The sequence below is a fragment of the Tamandua tetradactyla genome, chromosome 12 (genome assembly GCF_023851605.1).
Source record: "Tamandua tetradactyla isolate mTamTet1 chromosome 12, mTamTet1.pri, whole genome shotgun sequence".
Lineage (NCBI taxonomy): Eukaryota > Metazoa > Chordata > Mammalia > Pilosa > Myrmecophagidae > Tamandua > Tamandua tetradactyla.
The window spans coordinates 21,833,140-21,850,897 of NC_135338.1; the positions used below are offsets into that span (position 1 = coordinate 21,833,140).

General features: G+C 37.8%; 1 protein-coding gene across 4 annotated transcripts in view; it reads left to right on the forward strand.

Moving 5' to 3' along the window:
- The window catches only part of PPP1R36 (protein phosphatase 1 regulatory subunit 36), a 48,657-nt gene extending 31,170 nt beyond the window's left edge, over positions 1-17,487 (forward strand). The window contains exons 8-12 of one of the 4 annotated variants that reach the window (XR_013160296.1): positions 12,942-12,984; positions 13,278-13,456; positions 13,548-13,739; positions 14,244-15,073; positions 15,112-17,486. Coding sequence is in view for 3 of the 4 variants with exons in the window: in XM_077122699.1 (XP_076978814.1) it covers positions 12,942-12,984; positions 13,278-13,456; positions 13,548-13,739; positions 14,244-14,430 (601 nt within the window). In the remaining variant the exon portion in view is untranslated. Of the gene's footprint in view, positions 1-12,941; positions 12,985-13,277; positions 13,457-13,547; positions 13,761-14,243 lie in introns of all 4 variants that reach the window. The other 3 variants (XM_077122699.1, XM_077122701.1, XM_077122702.1) reach the window with 3 other exon arrangements.
- Positions 17,488-17,758: the final 271 nt, after the last annotated feature.

Genomic DNA, 17,758 nt, shown 5'->3' on the forward strand with positions numbered 1-17,758 from the left:
TCAAAACCCAACAAAAAATTCCTGTGATCCAAATGCAGGAAGTCTTTGCAGTCCCTAGAGCTGTTGATAGAGATTTAGCTTGCTACAAACACCATTATTTAGGAAGAAACGGTGTTTTCTGTTTTCTTGGAAAATTTTTCAAGAACAGTGCTATGATAAAATTAGAGTTAGTTTTATACTATCCTACTTCATCACTTGTAAAGTTGAGAAAACTAGAATTTGAGTTTAAAAATGGACTATTCTAGAAGAATAATTTTATTGCTTTAGTTAAACATACCATCTTAGTTCCCTAGAGCTGCTATAACAAAGTACCACAGTCTGGGTGACTTAAAACAACAGGAATTTATTGCTTCATAGTTCTGGAGTCTAGAAGTTTGAAATCTGTAGACATTGACAGAGTGAGACAGCTGAAATCTGTATGGTTCTGATGGTGGCTTGCTGGCAGTACATGGCTTTCTTTGGCCTGTGGCATAACTCATTCTTTGTCTCATTCCATGCCCATCTCCTCTCTCCTACTGTATCAAAATTTCCTCTTCTTATAAGGACACCTGTCATTCTAGGTTAGGACCTACCCTAGTCCAGTTGTCCTCTTCTTAACTAATAACATCTTTAAAGATTGCATTTCCAACTAGGATCATTTTCACAGGACAGGGAGTTAGAACTTGAACATATCTTTTTGAAGGTACACAATTTAATCTATAACACAAGCTAAATGTTTAATCTTTAAAAGCACATGTCCATTGTAAACTAATTTGGGGATTGTGCCAGTTTGAAAGTATTACGTATCCCAGAAAAGCCATGTTTTAATCCTGATTCAATCTTGTGGGGGAAGCTGTTTCTTTTAATCCTGATTCAACACTGTGGGTTGGGAACTTTTGATTAGATTATCTCCATGGAGACAACTATTTTTTTTCCCTCTTCAGCCCAGAACCCTATGGGGCTGATCCTCGATTTTACATCTTTTTTCACAAATTACCAAAAATGTACTTTCCTCATTTTGATTTTGAGTTAATAGTCTATCATAGTAATAAGGAATAAAAGTGTCATAACACACCACTAAAAATCTCTGGATTTCCCACTTCCTGTCACCTCTTTCTTTGCATTCTGTTCCCAAAGGTGGAATGTATAGTATCTTTTAAACCTTTGCTGACCAGCATGTGCTGACTTAACACATCTAACTACTGAGTACTTGAAATATGGCTAGTCCAAACTGAGATGTGCTATATGTATAAAATATAATCTGTATTTGAAATATTTAGTACTAAGAAAGTTTTTTAAAAGAATAAAACATCTTATGAATAATTTGAAACTTTTATTGCATATTGAAATGAGTACATTTTGGATTTTTGGATAAAATAAATATATTAATAAAATTAATTTCTATTGTGGGAAGATGGCAGAGTAGGAAGCTCCATGAATCAGTCCTACCACCAAAACAACAATTGCGTCTGCCCTTAGAGAGGATGAGAGTGCCACTTTCTAAAGCCATGAGGATGAAGGACTCTCAGATTTTGAAATCTAATGGAGTTTGCCCTGCAAGTTTTTAGAACTGTTTTTGTCCAGTGACCCCTGTTTTCCTTCCAATCTCCCATTATGGCAATGGAAACATTTACGATTGCCCCTTCTTTGCATATTGGAAGCAGATAATTTGTTCTGAGTTTTACAGGACCACAGCCAGAATATAATTTTACTGTAGGAGAGACCATTCCTATAATTGACTTGATGAGCTTTTGTATTTTTTTTTACTTGATATTTGTATTGTTACTGAAATGATTTAAGGCTTTTGTGATATTGTAATGGCTTGAAAGTATTTTGTATATTTGTATATTTTGTATATGGTAAGAACATGTCTTTTTAGGGTCCAGAGGATGCTGGTTTGAAAGTGTTGTATACCCCCAAAAAAGCCATGTCTTTTAATCCTGATTCAGTATTGTAGAGTGGAAATTTTGATTAGATTGTTTCCATGGATGTTGACCCACTCAATTGTGGGTGCATCCTTTTGATTAGATTACTTCCATGGAGAAATGACACCCCCAATTGTAAATGTGGCCTTTTGATTAGATGGAGATATGACTGCCCATTCAAGGTGGGTCTTTTCATTTATTGGAGTCCTTTAAAAAGGAGAGATTTTGAAAAAAACACGGTTGCTTCAGAGCCAACGCAGGCAGAGACGTTGGAGATGCAGAAAGAAAATGCCCTGAGGGGGCTGTTTGAAACCAAAAGTCAGAGTACCAACAGATGCTAGCCATATGCCTTCCCAGATGACAGAGGTGTTTTGGAACTATTGACCTTCCTTGAGTCAAGACATCTCTACCTGGATGCCTTAGTTTGGCCATTTTTATGGCCTTTGAACTGAAAACTTGTAACTTAATAAATTCCCTTTATAAAAGCCAATATTTCTGGTATATTGCATCCTGGCAACTTTAGCAAAATCAAACAGCAAGAGACTCACTTTAGGTACAAAAAAAAAACGAAGAGGTTGAAAATGAAAGGGTGAAGGTAGAAGATATCCCATGCAAGCAATAATCACGACTGTTGAAGTGGCTATCTCGTCAGACAGAATAGAGTTTATGTCAAAAAAGATAAGCTACAAAGAAAGATAAATGAGCCTGAACAAAATGAACAAATTTCTTGAAACATTTCTTGAAAAATGACCTCATCTGGAAACATTTCTTGAAAGTTGACCTAATTGCTGCTGAATTCTACCAAACATTTAAAGAAAATTTAACACCAAGGGCGGGCCGCGGTGGCTCAGCGGGCAAGAGTGCTTGCCTGCCGTGCCGGAGGACCCCGGTTCGATTCCCGGCCCCAGCCCATGTAACAAACAAACAAACAAACAAAATATAATAAAAACAAGAAAATGTTTAAAAAATGTTTCCCTTTCTTCCTCCCTTCCTTCCTTCTCTGTCTTTCCTTCCTTTAAAAAAAAAAAAAAAAAAAAAAAAATTTAACACCAATTCTCAAATTCTTCCAAAACATAGAAGAGGAGGGATTACTTCCTAACTCATTCTGTGAGGCCAGCATTACCTTGATACCAAACCAAGATAAAGACAACACAAGAAAAAAAATTACAAACTAATATCCCTTAAGAACATAGATGCAAAAATCCTCACAAAATACTGATAAACTGAATCCAATGGTATATATACACCATGACCATGTGGGATGTATTCTCAGAATGCAGGCATGGTTCTATGTAAAATCAATGTAACACATCACATTAATAGAATGAAGGGAAAACCACATGGTAATCTCAATTGATGTAGAAAAATCATTTGACAAAGTCTAACACCCTTTCAAAATAAAGACACTAAAAAAAAAAACAAAACACCTAGGAATATAATGGAACTTTCTTAGCATGATAAAGGACATTTATAAAAACCCACAGCAAAAAAAATCATACTCAACAGTGAAAGACTGAAAGCTTTCCCTAGCAAAGATAAGAAACAAGACAGCAAGAACGCCTTCTGTCATCACTGTTATTGAACATTGTAAAGGAAGTTTTAGCCAGAGCAATCAGGCAAGAAAAATAAATAAAAGGCATCCAATTGAAAGGAAGAAATAAAATTATCCCTATGCACAATGACGTGTTTCTGTATATAGAAAATCCCAAAAAATCCACAAGAAAGTTATTAGAACTAGTAAGTGAACTCAGCAAAGTTGCAGGATACAAGATAAACAGAATTTAGTTGGGTGGCTATATACCTGTAATGAACAATCTGAAAAGGATGTTAAGAAAACAATTCCATTTACAATGGCATCTAAAAGAATAAAATACCTAGGAGCAAATTCATAAGTAAATTTGTACACTGAAAATTACAAAACACTGCTGAAAGAAGTTAAGGAAGATCTAAATAAATGGAGCGATATCCCGTATTCATGATTGGAAAACAATATTATTAAGATGTCAATACTGCCTAAAGCAATCTACAAATTCAATGCAATCTCCATCAAAACTCCAGCAGCTTTTTTTTAATAAATGGAAAAGCTAATCCTCAAATTCACATGGAATTTTGAAAGGGGCCCTGAATAGCAAAATAATCTTGAAAAAGAACAAAGTTAGAGGACTCATTGTTCTTGATTTAACTACTTACTACAAAGCTACAGTAATTAAAAGTGCTGGCATAAGGATAGCCATCTAGACTAATGAAATAAAATTGAGATTCCAGAGTTAAATTCACACATTTATGGCCAGTTCATTTTATGCAAGGTGCCAAGTGCATTCAATGGGGAAATAATATTCTCTTCAACAAATGCTGCTGAAACAATTAGAAATCCAAATGCAGTGGAATGAATGTGGACCCCTTATCTATCACCATATACAAAAATTAATTCAAAATGAATCAAAGACCTAAATATAAGAGCTAATACTATAAAACACTTATATGAGAACACAGAAAATATCTTCGGGACTTTGTAGTAGGCAATGGATTTTCAGATTTTATACCAAAAGCTCAAAGAACAAAAGATAAAATGGACTTCATTAAAAACTTTTGTGCATCAAAAGATATTATCAAGAAAGTGAAAAACACACACACACACACAACAACCTACAGGTTATTTCTCTATCTGGGAGAAAATATTTAGAAACTGTATACCTGATAAAGGTTTAATATCTAGAATATATAGAGAACACCTACAACTCAACAACAAAAAGACAAACTACCCAATTTAAAAATGGGCCAAGGATTTGAACAGACATTTCTCCAAAGAAAATTTTCAAATGGCCAATAAGTATATGAAAAGATGCTCAACATGATTAGCCATTAACGGGATTTAAATTAACACCACAATGTGGTACCACTTCACACTCATTAGGATGTATTTAAAAAAACTGAAAATAACAAATGTTGGTGAGGACATGGAGGAGTAGGAACCCTCATTGCAGCATTTTTCACAATAATCAAAAGATGAAAACAACCTAAATGTCCATTAACAGATGAATGGATAAACAAAATGTGGTATAGCCATACAATGGAATATTACTAGATGTAAAAAGAAGTGAAGTAAGTCAGCATTACCACATACAGCAACTGTTGAAAAAGTGATCAGACCTCAAGTAGAGATATGAATGAAGCTGATCTGGATAGGACTAATATAAATCAGAGTACATGGTAAAGAATGATATGGTCTATATTTTAAAACTTCAACATCTGTGTGAGACCAAAGGAAGAGATGTTTATTTCATGCAAAATTTTTATCTTTGTTAGTGTATCATCTAATTTAACTTGTATGGTCAGTTTATTTGAACACCATAATTACATGGAATCTTGAATAGGGACTGAGATTTTTTTGGTTTGTACAGGTTAATGTGATGCCCCAATAGATCCCAGAGAAATTTGAGCCAAAAATAAAACAATATTTGCAAAGTTCCCTTGGGGGACTGGGGAGAAAGGAAGAAATGAATTATTAAACTTCCCCACCTGGGGAATTCCTGATAGTCTTACAAGCAGTGAGGACAATCAATCCAGTAGGCTGGGCCCTTGATCTGGGGGATCGCCCCTATAAAACTTATTCCTGCAAAGGAGAAGGTGTGCTTACTTAGAATTATGCCTAAGAGTCACCCCCAGAGAACTTCTTTTCTTGCTCAGATGTGGCCTCTCTCTCTCTAAGCCAACTCAGTAGGTGAACATGCTGTCCCTCCCCTCTATGTGGGACATGACTCCTAGGGATATAAATCTCCCTGACAGCTTGGGACAGGAATCCTGGGATTCGCTGGGACCCAGCATCATGGGGTTAAGAAAGTCTCTTTGAGCAAAAGGGGGAAGAGAGAAATGAGGCAAAATAAACTTTCAGCTGCTGAGAGATTTCAAATATAGTCAAGAAGTTATCCTGGAGGTTATTCTTATGCCATTTTTAGATATCTCTTTTTAGTTTATGGTGTATTATGGTGTATTGGAGTGGCTAGAGGGAAATACCTAAAACTGTTGAACTGTATTCGAGTAACCTTGATAGCTTTTACAGTGTGATGGTGTGATTGTGAAAACCTTGTATCTGAGGCTCCCCTTATCCAGGATATGGACAGATGAGTGAAAAAATAAGGGCAAAAAATGAATAAATAATAAGGGGGATAAGGAGTTTTAAAATTGGGTAAATTACAATACTAATGGTCAGTGAGAGGGAGGGATAAGGGTATGGGATGTATGGGTTTTTTCTTTTGTCTTTTTATTTCTTTTTTTGGAGTGATATAAATGTTCTAAAAATGATCATGATGATAAATATACAACTATGTGATGATATTGTGAGCCATTGATTGTATAGTTTGAATTGACTATATGGTGTGTAAAGATATCTCAATTAAAATATTTTTTAAAAGGTCAAGTGCTAAGTACATGCTTCAGCATGGATGAACTTCGAGCAAAATAAGCCAGACACAAAAGAACAAATATTGGATGTTTCTTTTATATGAAATACTTAGGATAAGCAAATTTGTAGAGACGGAAAGCCAAATAGTGGTTACCAGGGGGGAGAAGTAGGGTAGAAATGGGGAGTTATGAGTTTTGGTTTGTGATGATGAAAATAGTCTGAAATAGATAGTAGTGAATGCTACACAGTATCACCAATGTACTTAACATCAAAGAATTTTCTATTTAAAGTGGTTAAACTGATTTTTATGTTGTTTATATTTTACCGCAATGCAAATAAATTATTTAAAATGTTAAGTTCACCTGTTTCTTTTAAAATTTTTACGGGACTACTAGAAAATTTCAAATTACATTTGTGATTTGCATTAAAATTCTGTTGAATTGTGGTGTTATAAACCCCATTTCAACTTGCAGAGGATTTTAAAATTTATCATTAATAAATCAATTTTTAATTTATAATAAACTTATATTAAATCTGTACTTAACATAGAAGGTATGAAATAAGATTAAAAAGCAATAAAAATGACTCAAAATACACCAACAAGAGATGAATTTTCAGAGGTTTTAATTATGAGGTCTGCAAGCACACTCATTCCATGCATCCACCTCCTGGACTTATTTCAGTTTCACATGCAGAGCTAAATTACATTAGAAGGGTAAACCCATTATATTTGTATTTAATTTCTGTGGTATGGGTTATATCACTTTACTTTAGACTTAAAGAAAGAATATCCAATCTTCATGGCAACTTGAGGGAAAGGGAGGATGTTCAAATTATCTTGTCTTTTACACTTCATATTTTAAAAAGAAGAAAGAAAGAAAAGAAAAGGGGAAGAAATATGTTTCCTGTGCAATCACTCTCTCCTTTCAAAACCTGGCTGAGATGGTGCTGGTTTAGGTTGTGCTTAGGTAAGTGCTGCTTTAGAAGTTCCCCCACAATGCAAACTAACTTGGTATTCCAAAGATATTGTTTGGTCGGTTTCCACTTTAGTTTTGTAAATCTGTGTTTTCTCTGGTTTCAGTTGGCAGCGAAAGTAGAAGGGCAGAAATACCACAGAAGCATTCCTGTCAGGTAGAGGTTTCAGGTAGCACAAGAGAAATGCTGATGCTTGCCCTGAAGATTTTGTTGGACTGCCTGGTTTCATTTTTTTTTTTTGCATGGGCAGGCACCGGGAAATGAATCCTGGTCTCTGGCATGGCAGGCGAGTACTCTGCCTGCTGAGTCACTGTGGCCCACCCAGTTTAATACTTTTTTATCTGGAAAATATTCTAAAGGAAAAGCTTGTTTTCCTAGCATTCTGGTTATGAGGACAGATGTCAGTATCTGACATGCTGAATTTTAGTACAGGCTCTGCCCCTAATTAAATAAGTCTCTGGGCAAGTATTTAACCTGTCTCAACTTCATTTTCCTCAACTGTAAAGTGGGAATAATAATTGTTCTAGTTTGCTAGCTGCCGGAATGCAATACACCAGAAACGAAATGGCTTTTAAAAGGGTTGATTTAATGAGTTGCTAGTTTACGGTTCTAAGGCCGAGAAAATGTTCCAATTACAACAAGGCTATAGTAATGTCCAATCAAAGGCATCCAGGGGAAGATACCTTGGTTCAAGAAGGCTGATGAAGTTCAGGGTTTCTCTCTCAAGTGAGATGGCACATGGCAAACACAGTCAGGGCTTCTCTCTCAGCTGGAAGGGCACATGGCAAATACGGCGTCATCTGCTAGCTTTCTCTCCTGGCTTCCTATTTCATGAAGCTCCCTGGGAAGCATTTTCCTTCTTCATCTCCAAAAGTCACTGGCTGGTGGACTCTCTGCTTTGTGGTGCTGCAGCATTCTCTGCCCTCTCCGAATCTCTCTGAATCTCTCATTCTCCCAAATGTTTCCTCTTTTATAAAACTCCAGAAACTAATCAAAACCCACTCAAATGGGTGGAGACATGTCATCCCCTAATCCAGTTTAACAACCATTCTTAACTAAATCACATCAACCAGGGAGATGATTTCATTACAGTTTCAAATATACAGTATTGAATAGGGATTATTCTACCTTTAAGAAATGGGATTTATATTAAAACATGGCTTTTCTTAGGGAGCATACTTCCTTTCAAACCGGCACATTCCACCCTCTGACCCCTAATAAAGACATGTTTTTCCCATATACAAAATACATTAATTTCATAACAATATCAGAAACCTTAAACCTCTCAGTAGCAATACAATGAAGTACAAAATTAGAGACAGTATAAAATCTTATCAAGTCAGTTACAGGCATGGTCTGTCCTAAGGCAAAATTCTCTCCATTTGCTCTGGACCTTTGAAAACTCATAAGTTATTTGCTGCCAACATACAAAGGAGGAACATTCATAGGATACATAGACACATTTCCATAGGGAGGAAGGAACACAGGGGTCACTGGACCCATACAGTTTCAAAAACCCGCAGGGCAAAGTCCATTAGATTTCAAAGTCTGAGACTCATTTATCCTCAGGGCTTTAGAAAGTGGCAGTCCCACCCTTTCCAAATGCCTACGCCTGCCTCTCTCTGAATGCCACCTTGGGGGATATTGGGGAGACCACCTTTTTCTCGGCTCCACCCTCTCCAAGCATTGGGGCCGCACCCGGGCTCTCTGCCATCTCCAGGGCACACGCTCAACCCCTCCATGTGGTGGCAGCCAGGCTCTCCCCCAACCCCAAGAAACGTGCTTCACCTTCTCCAAGGTCTGAGGCGGCATGACTCTTCCACTGCAATGAGGTGGAAGGCCCATTCTCTGCCTTTGGGGCAAACTCACCCTCTCCATGGGCTTGGGTGGGTCCACTCTCCTGGCCCGAGGCTTCTTGACTTAAGACTCCAGCCTCCATGGTTCTGCTTCTGAAGTTATTTTTCCTCCAATGTGTCCCTTCTCTGAACCCCTCAGTCCAGACTGGCAGTGGCTCTGTTCATACAGGTCCCACAGCACTCTCATTGGCTTTCTATGCAGTAGCCTCGGATCATGCCCATCAGACATAAGGAGTTTCCACAAATCCTTCCTGGATAACTCCATGTCCAATCCTGGCTTTCTCTGAGATGGCTGACTGGTTCCACATCTGGTCAAATCCTCACGTGGAGCACTATTCTCTGGAGTCTCCATTTCTGGAGGCCCAGAATTTTCCAGAACTTCAATTTCTGGTTTCTTTGTACCCAAGAGTTCAGTTTTCAGCCATCTCTTTCCTGTCGCATTTCACTATAAGCTGTGAGGAGAAACCAGGCTGCACTTTCCACATTTAACTTGGAGATCTCTTCTGCTAAGTATCCAAGTTCATGGCTTTTAAAATCTGCCTTCCAGCCTATACCATTAGTCAACTTTGCCAGATTATCTGCCATTTTAAAACAAGGATTGCCTTCCTTCCAGTTTGCAATAACAGGTGCCTCATTTCTGTCTAAGTCCTCATCAGAGGTATCTTCAGAGTATTTATTTCTACCAACAGTCTTTCCAAAGCATTCTAGGCCTTCTCTATCAAGCTTTTCACAACTCTTCCAGAATCTTCCCCTTATCCATTTAAAAAGCCATTCCAACATGTTTGGTATTTGCAAACTGCAGCAGCAGCACCCCACTCTCCAGTACCAAAATCTGTTCTAGTTTGCTAGCTGCTGGAATGCAATACACCAGAAACGGAATGGCTTTTAAAAGGGGTGATTTAATGAGTTGCTAGTTCACAGTTCTAAGGCCGAGAAAATGTTCCAGTTACAACAAGGCTATAGTAATGTCCAATCAAAGGCATCCAGGGGAAGATACCTTGGTTCAAGAAGGCCAATGAAGTTCAGGGTTTCTCTCTCAAGTGAGATGGCACATGGCAAACACAGTCAGGGCTTCTCTCTCAGCTGGAAGGGCACATGGCAAATACGGCATCATCTGCTAGCTTTCTCTCTCTGAATCTCTCATTCTCCAAAATGTTTCCTCTTTTATAGGACTTCAGAAACTAATCAAAACCCACTCAAATGGGTGGAGACATGTCATCCCCTAATCCAGTTTAACAACCATTCTTAACTAAATCACATCAACCAGGGAGATGATTTCATTACAGTTTCAAATATACAGTATTGAGTAGGGATTATTCTACCTTTAAGAAATGGGATTTATATTAAAACATGGCTTTTCTTAGGGGGCATACTTCCTTTCAAACCAGCACAATAATGTTAACTATAGCATAGGGATATTATGAGCATTGAGAGAATAAATATAAGGGACTTAGCATAGGACCTGGCACATGGTCAGCATTTAGTAAATGGTCACTGTAATTACTATTGCCTTCATTTTTGTTGAAGACGTGCATACAAGGAAACCAGTGTGTAATGCTGAAACAGTGGGGGGGAGGGCCAGGCTCCAGTAAAACCTGAGCCACCCAAATTTGGCCTCTCTCTGTCTCTAAGCCAACACGGCAAGCGAACTCACTGCCATCCCCCTCTCTACGTGGGACATAACTCCCAGGGGTGTAAACCTGCCTGGCAATGTAGTACATAAATCCTGAGATGAGCTGGGACTCAGCATTAAGGGATTGAGAAAACCTCAACAAAAGGGGGAAGAGAGAAATGAGACAAAGTAGAGTGTCAGTGGCTGAGAGATTTCAAAGAGTTGAGAGGTTATCCTGGAGGTTATTCTTACACATTATATAGATATCCCCTTTTTAGTTTATGGTATATTGGAGCAGCTGGAGGGAACTGCCTGAAAATGTAGAGCTGTGTTCTAGTAGCCATGTTTTTTGAAGATGATTGTATAATGATATAGTTTTTACAATATGACTGTGTGATTGTTAAAACCTTGTGTCTAATGCTCCTTTTATCCAGGTTACTCATATGTTTATGGACAGATGAGTAAAAAATATGTATTAAAAATGGGGTGGGCCGCGGTGGCTCAGCGGGCAAAGTGCTTGCCTGCTATGCCGGAGGACCTCGGTTCGATTCCCGGCCCCAGCCCATGTAACAAAAAACGGAGAAACAGAATACAATAAAACAAGAAAATGTTTAAAAATGTTTCCCTTTCTTCCTTCCTTCCTTCCTTCTATCCTTCCTTCCTTCTCTCTGTCTTTCCTTAAAAAAAAAAAAAAAAAAAAAAAAAAAAAAAAAAAAAAATATGTATTAAAAATAAAAAGGTTAAAATAAATTGAATAGATTGAATACTAGTGGTCAGTGAGAGAGAGGTATAAGGGATATGTTATGTATGAGTTTTTTCTTTTTCCCTTCTTTTGTTGGAGTGATGGCAAATGTTCCAAAAAATGATCATGATGATGAATACACAACTATGTGATGATATTGTGAGCGACTGATTGTGTACCATGTATAGGATATTTGTATGTCAAGAATGAATATTTAAAAAAAAAAAACAACAACAACACCTGAGCCACCTTTTCAACCTCATTCTCCAATGGAGAGCTAGTTTAGTCCCTCCCAGACCATGACTTCCCTGTGAGAAGGCTGGTGGTCTTCAGGGGTTTGGGTTGTCTTCCCAACCCACAGGAGTTCAGGACAGCTCTGAGGAGCCTGGTATCAGAACTAATCCTTGGATTCACAGTTATTCCAATGAAGGTCCAAGCAGGAGCAGAAAGAAGACCAGGGCCAACCTTGGAGAGCCCTAGGTCTGGCCTTTGCCCACCTGACTGATCAAGCGACTGCGGCGCACAAGCACCTCAGCCAACTCTCAAGGCCTCCTCAGGCCATGCTTGCTTTATTAAGTCTGGAAATAAGAATCAGAATGTCCTGGGTTGGGGAAGGGCGGGCAAGTCCATTAAGTGTGCTCATACCAGTACAGTATTAGCATTAAATTTGTGTTGCAACATTAAATTTAATGCAAGCATTAAAATTGTGTTCTGGGCGGGCCGCGGTGGCTCAGCGGGCAAAGTGCTTGCCTGCTATGCCGGAGGACCTCGGTTCGATTCCCGGCCCCAGCCCATGTAACAAAAACGGAGAAACAGAATACAATAAAAACAAGAAAATGTTTAAAAGATGTTTCCCTTTCTTCCTTCCTTCCTTCCTTCTATCCTTCCTTCCTTCTCTCTGTCTTTCCTTTAAAAAAAAAAAAAAAAAAAAAAATTGTGTTCTAAGTCTATTGGTTACATGATGTAGACCTTTGTTGATTTTGTTTCCATTTTTTTTTGTACCCTGCCATAACCTTTGTTTAAGATCTCTTTCTTTTCCTTCACTTTAGACTTACCCCTAGTTTTTTACTTCCATACTTATTTAGCACCATGTGTTACCTCCTAACTACCTTTCCATTTTCCTCACCTGCGTAACACTCACATCACCAGAGACTGGCTTAGTTTTCCTGAATTTATATTGATTTTTGTTTACTCTATGGGTTGCAATCTGGGTAGCATAGGATGTTGAAGAAAAAAAGGAGAATGCGACTTATTATTAATGCCCTTATCACTTTACTAATCTTGGGACTACAGGTAATGAATCCTGAAAAGAGGCCTTTTAGGGAAGATAAGGACTAGATCACTGAAAGATGGACCATCCCTCTCAATCTATAGTTATAGTTTGCTATATTGCAGGGAGAAAGTATGGACCTTCCCTCTCAATCTACAGTTATGCTTTGTTATATTGCAGGGAGAAAATATCAGATACACAAAAAGATTGGAAATTCTTTGAGGTGAGTCACTTATGTTGGCAGTTTTTCTTTTTGGTAGTTGATATAAAGTGTAGCAGTAACCAAAGCTATTGTTCAGTCACTTATTTTTAGTGACTATAATTTCTAAAAAGATACACTATATCAAGTTTCTAGTCTGATTTTCCTTATGTAAAAGTGTACATGTATAATTTCCCATAGCTTTCCAGGAATATTGAGAAATTGGGTCATCTGGGTTGAGTCTACTTAGCAGTATCATATGGACAGGTGGGAGCTTTTCACATCATAGCTGTGGTTCTTGTCTGTTTCTTTTGTAGTCGTTTTTTACTTTCTGTACACATGTAGCTTGGATTGTCTTCCGACGTCAACACTTGACAGAGATTGAAGAAGAAATTGGGAGGCTCTTTCGAACCAATATGTTCAACATTCCTAGAAGGAAGCATGAAGATGAAGAATCAGGGGGAGGGAAGAAGCGCATGACTTTTGTGCAATTCAGGTATAACCTTTTGACTTTTTCCTAAGCTCAAGGACATTTTTAGAAAAGAGGATGATGTAACCTAAATGTTATAATTTTTTTCTGCTCACAGGAGAATGATGGCAAAACGGCCAGCAATTAAAAAAGCAATTAATATGCGCTCTCCAGTCATGTCTACTCTACTGCCATCTCCAAAAGAAAAAGCTCAGAATATCTTTGAGAAAAAGTACCATCAAACCGGCATCAAACTCCCAGCCCAGATCCAAAAGCACGTGGATAGCCTGGACTCTGTGCCCATGCCAGTGTAAGTGGCCTAAGGAGACAGGTAGGAGAGCCCTAAGTGTCACTTCCTTTTTTGGGCCAGGGAGGGGTCTGGGGTCAAGAATTATGTCTCTGCCAGAAAGTTGAATGAAGATGAAAACCCCTGTCTTCCCATGTATCCCCTGCTCCTGTCTATCTTTTCCTTCCTAGAGCATCTTGAAATATAACCATCTAGGCTAGAAAACAATTACTAGAAATCGATGCTAGACTGACTCCAAGTAGTTCTAGTTTGGAGAAGTGAGTAACAAACCTTTTAAGGCCAAAGCTTTCTATTATAAGAATCATCCTTGAGAAATGTGGGAAGGCACAGTATAAAAAACTTAACTGTGGACCGAGTTTTTGGTCCCATATGTTAAGACCACACTAGTATTTCATAGAAACAAGGAAAACTTCAGCTTTCCTGTAAACACAAACATAACTACAACCCCAGCCCTATACCTCAGTCTTTGCCTCACTGCTTCAGGTACACCAATAATTATTTTCACAGAGTTGGCATCTTGGGGGAGCCTCGGTGTCTGTTCAACCCCCATACCCTTCTTCCACTTGAACCAGAAGAAAATAAGAAATCATCTGGGAGAAATCGTTCTCTAATAGAAAGAAATAACACCAGGATTCAGGATACTCTGGACTTCGTCATGAGAGCATTGTCCTCTCATGTGACAGTTTCTAAATAATTCGGTACATTTCATTTATGTAATTAATGTCCTGTATTTGAAGTAAACAACTTTGTTTTAATCTCTTCATATAGGTCTAATATTTGTTATTATTATTAGGTTTTTAAAATTGTGAAAAAATCAGCAGTAGACTATTAAGAAATCTAGAAAGCTCTTGAAAAGCGCATTTTCCTATATTTAGTAGTTTCCTTTATTTCCTTGACTTTAGGTCACTATTTAATGTAATAGGACATTTAGTCAATGAACTAGTAAGAAACTGCTTATTCTTGTTTCTAAGTTCATTTGTGCTTTCTGAGAGAGCCTCTCTTGTACATCTGAAGACAAGATTTCATAAACAAAAAGGCAAATTAAAATGTTTTTAACATTAAAAATATTTCTATGGCTATATTATTATCAGCATTGAGATATAACATGTATCTGTTTCATTTAAAAGCCTGTTAGCATGGTATTCATTCTTTCTTCTACTTATTTAACAACAAATATGTATTAAGCCCCAATTCCATACAATGCCCTGTCCTAGATTATGTAGGGAAAGAGATTACCAAGACATGCCATACCTTCCAGCTTTTGTGGAGTAGAGAAGTTAAGTAAAATGCAAACATGGTCATATACAGTATTGACTATGTTAGAGAACATAAAAGAGGTAAATAAGTAAGTCCTGCCTTAGAGACCATAAAAGAGGTAAATAAGCAAGTCCTGCCTTATTAATAATTACTTTAAATGCAAATGGATCAAACTCTCTAATCAAAAGCAGCTATTTTCAGATGCATTTTTTTTAAAGTATGACCCAACCTTAGATCCAAAGATACAAATAAGTTGAAAGTAAACAGATGGAAAAACTAGTCTATGCCAAAAGAGAGCTAGAGTGGCTATAATATCAGACAAAATAGACTTTAAATCAAAACTGTTACAAGAGACAAAGAAGGTTATTATATATAGATAAAAGGGTCAGTTCATTAAGAAGATATAACAATTTTAAACATATATGCATGTACCAGCAAATATATAAACATATATAGAATTGAAGGGAGAATTAGACAGTTCTATAATAATACTTGGAGATTTCAATATACCTCCTACAATAATGGATGAAACAGTTAGATAGAAGAGCAATAAGGAAATAGAAGCCTTAATACTATATACTAACTAGACTTGATATATGTATATACATAAATAAAAAACACTCCACCCAACAACAACAGAATACACTTTTTTTCTCAAGTGCACAAGGATCATTCTCTAGGATAGATCACGTTGGTTCACAAAACAAATCTCAAATTTAAAAACATTTAGATCATGTAAAGTATCTTTTCCAGTTGCAATGGAATGAAGTTAGAAATCAATTAACAGGGAGAGGTGTCATCAAGATGGTGACGTAAGACAATCCTTGGGAAAGTCTCCCCGCAAGAAAAATGAATAAAAGGACAAATCTCCCTTGCTTGGAACTCCAGAGGATTATAGAGACTGGAGAAGGACTCCACAAATGCTGAATCAAATATATATTTTTTTAAACACCAAAGAATAAGGTAAGAGATCTGTTACTCAGACCCTCCAATCTGGACCTCTTCCCCTCATTCTGTCCTATGTGGCTTAAGAGTTGCACAGTGGCAGCAGTCTGGTCTGGGTACCTCCTTCTGTGGTCACAGATGGTAGAGCCACTCACGACACTAAATTAGAACCTGACTCACACATAGGTTGGGGGCCCAAGGCCACATAGACTCAGGGCAGAACCCAAGCACCTGGCAAGCATACAAAAGGGCCTCCAGGAAACAAAAGAGACTTGTGGCAAAACTGTTGGGACTAAGAGATGCACACAGCCAACTCAGTCTCTAATTGCTGGGGCACCTAAACAGAAAAATAGGCATTTTGAACACTGACCCCAGTTAGCTCCCTGGGGTGGGATCCCTAAAGTGGGAATTACTGGAGGCAGAAAAACCTCACAGAGAAAAATGGAAAACAGAACTGCTGAAAGGCAGGATGGGCCCCAGAATTGACTACAGTAATGAAAAGGGGGCACTGAGTGAGGGAGAATAGTTGAGCAAATTATAGGAGCCAAGGAGGAAATAAAGGCACAAAACGACACACCCTCTCTTGGAAGTGAAACATTAGTGCATAAAGGAAATATTAAAAATTGCACTGCGATTTGATCAGTGAGTGGAAAAGTATTTGCAAAGTCCCCTTCAGGGAATGGTGAGAACAGGGGAAAATTCAACTTCCCCAAGTTGAATTCTTGATATTCTCACAAGCAGTGTGGACAACCAAAGCTGTAAGCTGAGCCCCAGTCTTGGGGTTTGTTCATATGAAACTTAACCCCACAAAGGATAGGTCAAGTCTACTTAAAATTAGGCCTAAGAGTCACCCCCAAGAGAGCTTCTTTTGTTGCTCAAATGTGGCTTCTCTCTCCAGCCAACACAACAAGCAAACTCACCACCCTCCCCCTGTCTACTTGGAACATGACTCCCAGGGGTGTGGACCTTCCTGGCAACGTGGGACAGAAATCCCAGAATGAGCTGAGACTCAGCATCAAGGGATTGAGAAAAATCCTAGAATGAGCTGAGACTCAGCATCAAGAGATTGAGAAAACCTTCTCGACCAGAAAGGGGAAGAGTGAAATGAAACAAAGTGTCAATGGCTGAGAGGTTATCCTGGAGGTTATTCTTATGCATTAAGTAGATATCACCTTGTTATTCAAGATGTAATGGAGAGGCTGGAGGGAACTGCCTGAAAATGTAGAGCTGTGTTCCAGTAGCCATGTTTTCTTAATGATGGTTGAATAATGATATAGCTTTCACAATGTGACTGTGTGATTGTGAAAACCTTGTGTCTGATGCTCCTTTTATCTACCTTGTCAACAGACAAGTAGAACATATGGAATAAAAATAAATAATAAGGGAAACAAACGTTAAAATAAATTTAGTTTGAAATGCTAGTGATCAATGAAAGGGAGGGGTAAGGGGTATGGTATGTATAATTTTTTTTTGTTTTTGTTTTATTTCTTTTTCTGTTGTCTTTTTATTTCTTTTTCTGAATTGATGCAAATGTTCTAAGAAATGATCATGATGATGAATATGCAACTATGTGATGATATTGTGAATTACTGATTATATATATATGTAGAATGGGATGATCATATGTTAAGAATGTTTGTGTTTCTTTCTTGTCATATTTCTTTAAAAAATTTAAAAATTAATAAAAAAAATTTTTTTTAATTGCACTGCATGTCCAGGGCAAGACACAGATGCTGAAGGCCTGAGAAAATCTTAACAGTTAAACATGGGCTGCATTAAAGGTTTAGTGTAAGTTTGACCAAGTGGTGAAGAGCCTTAAC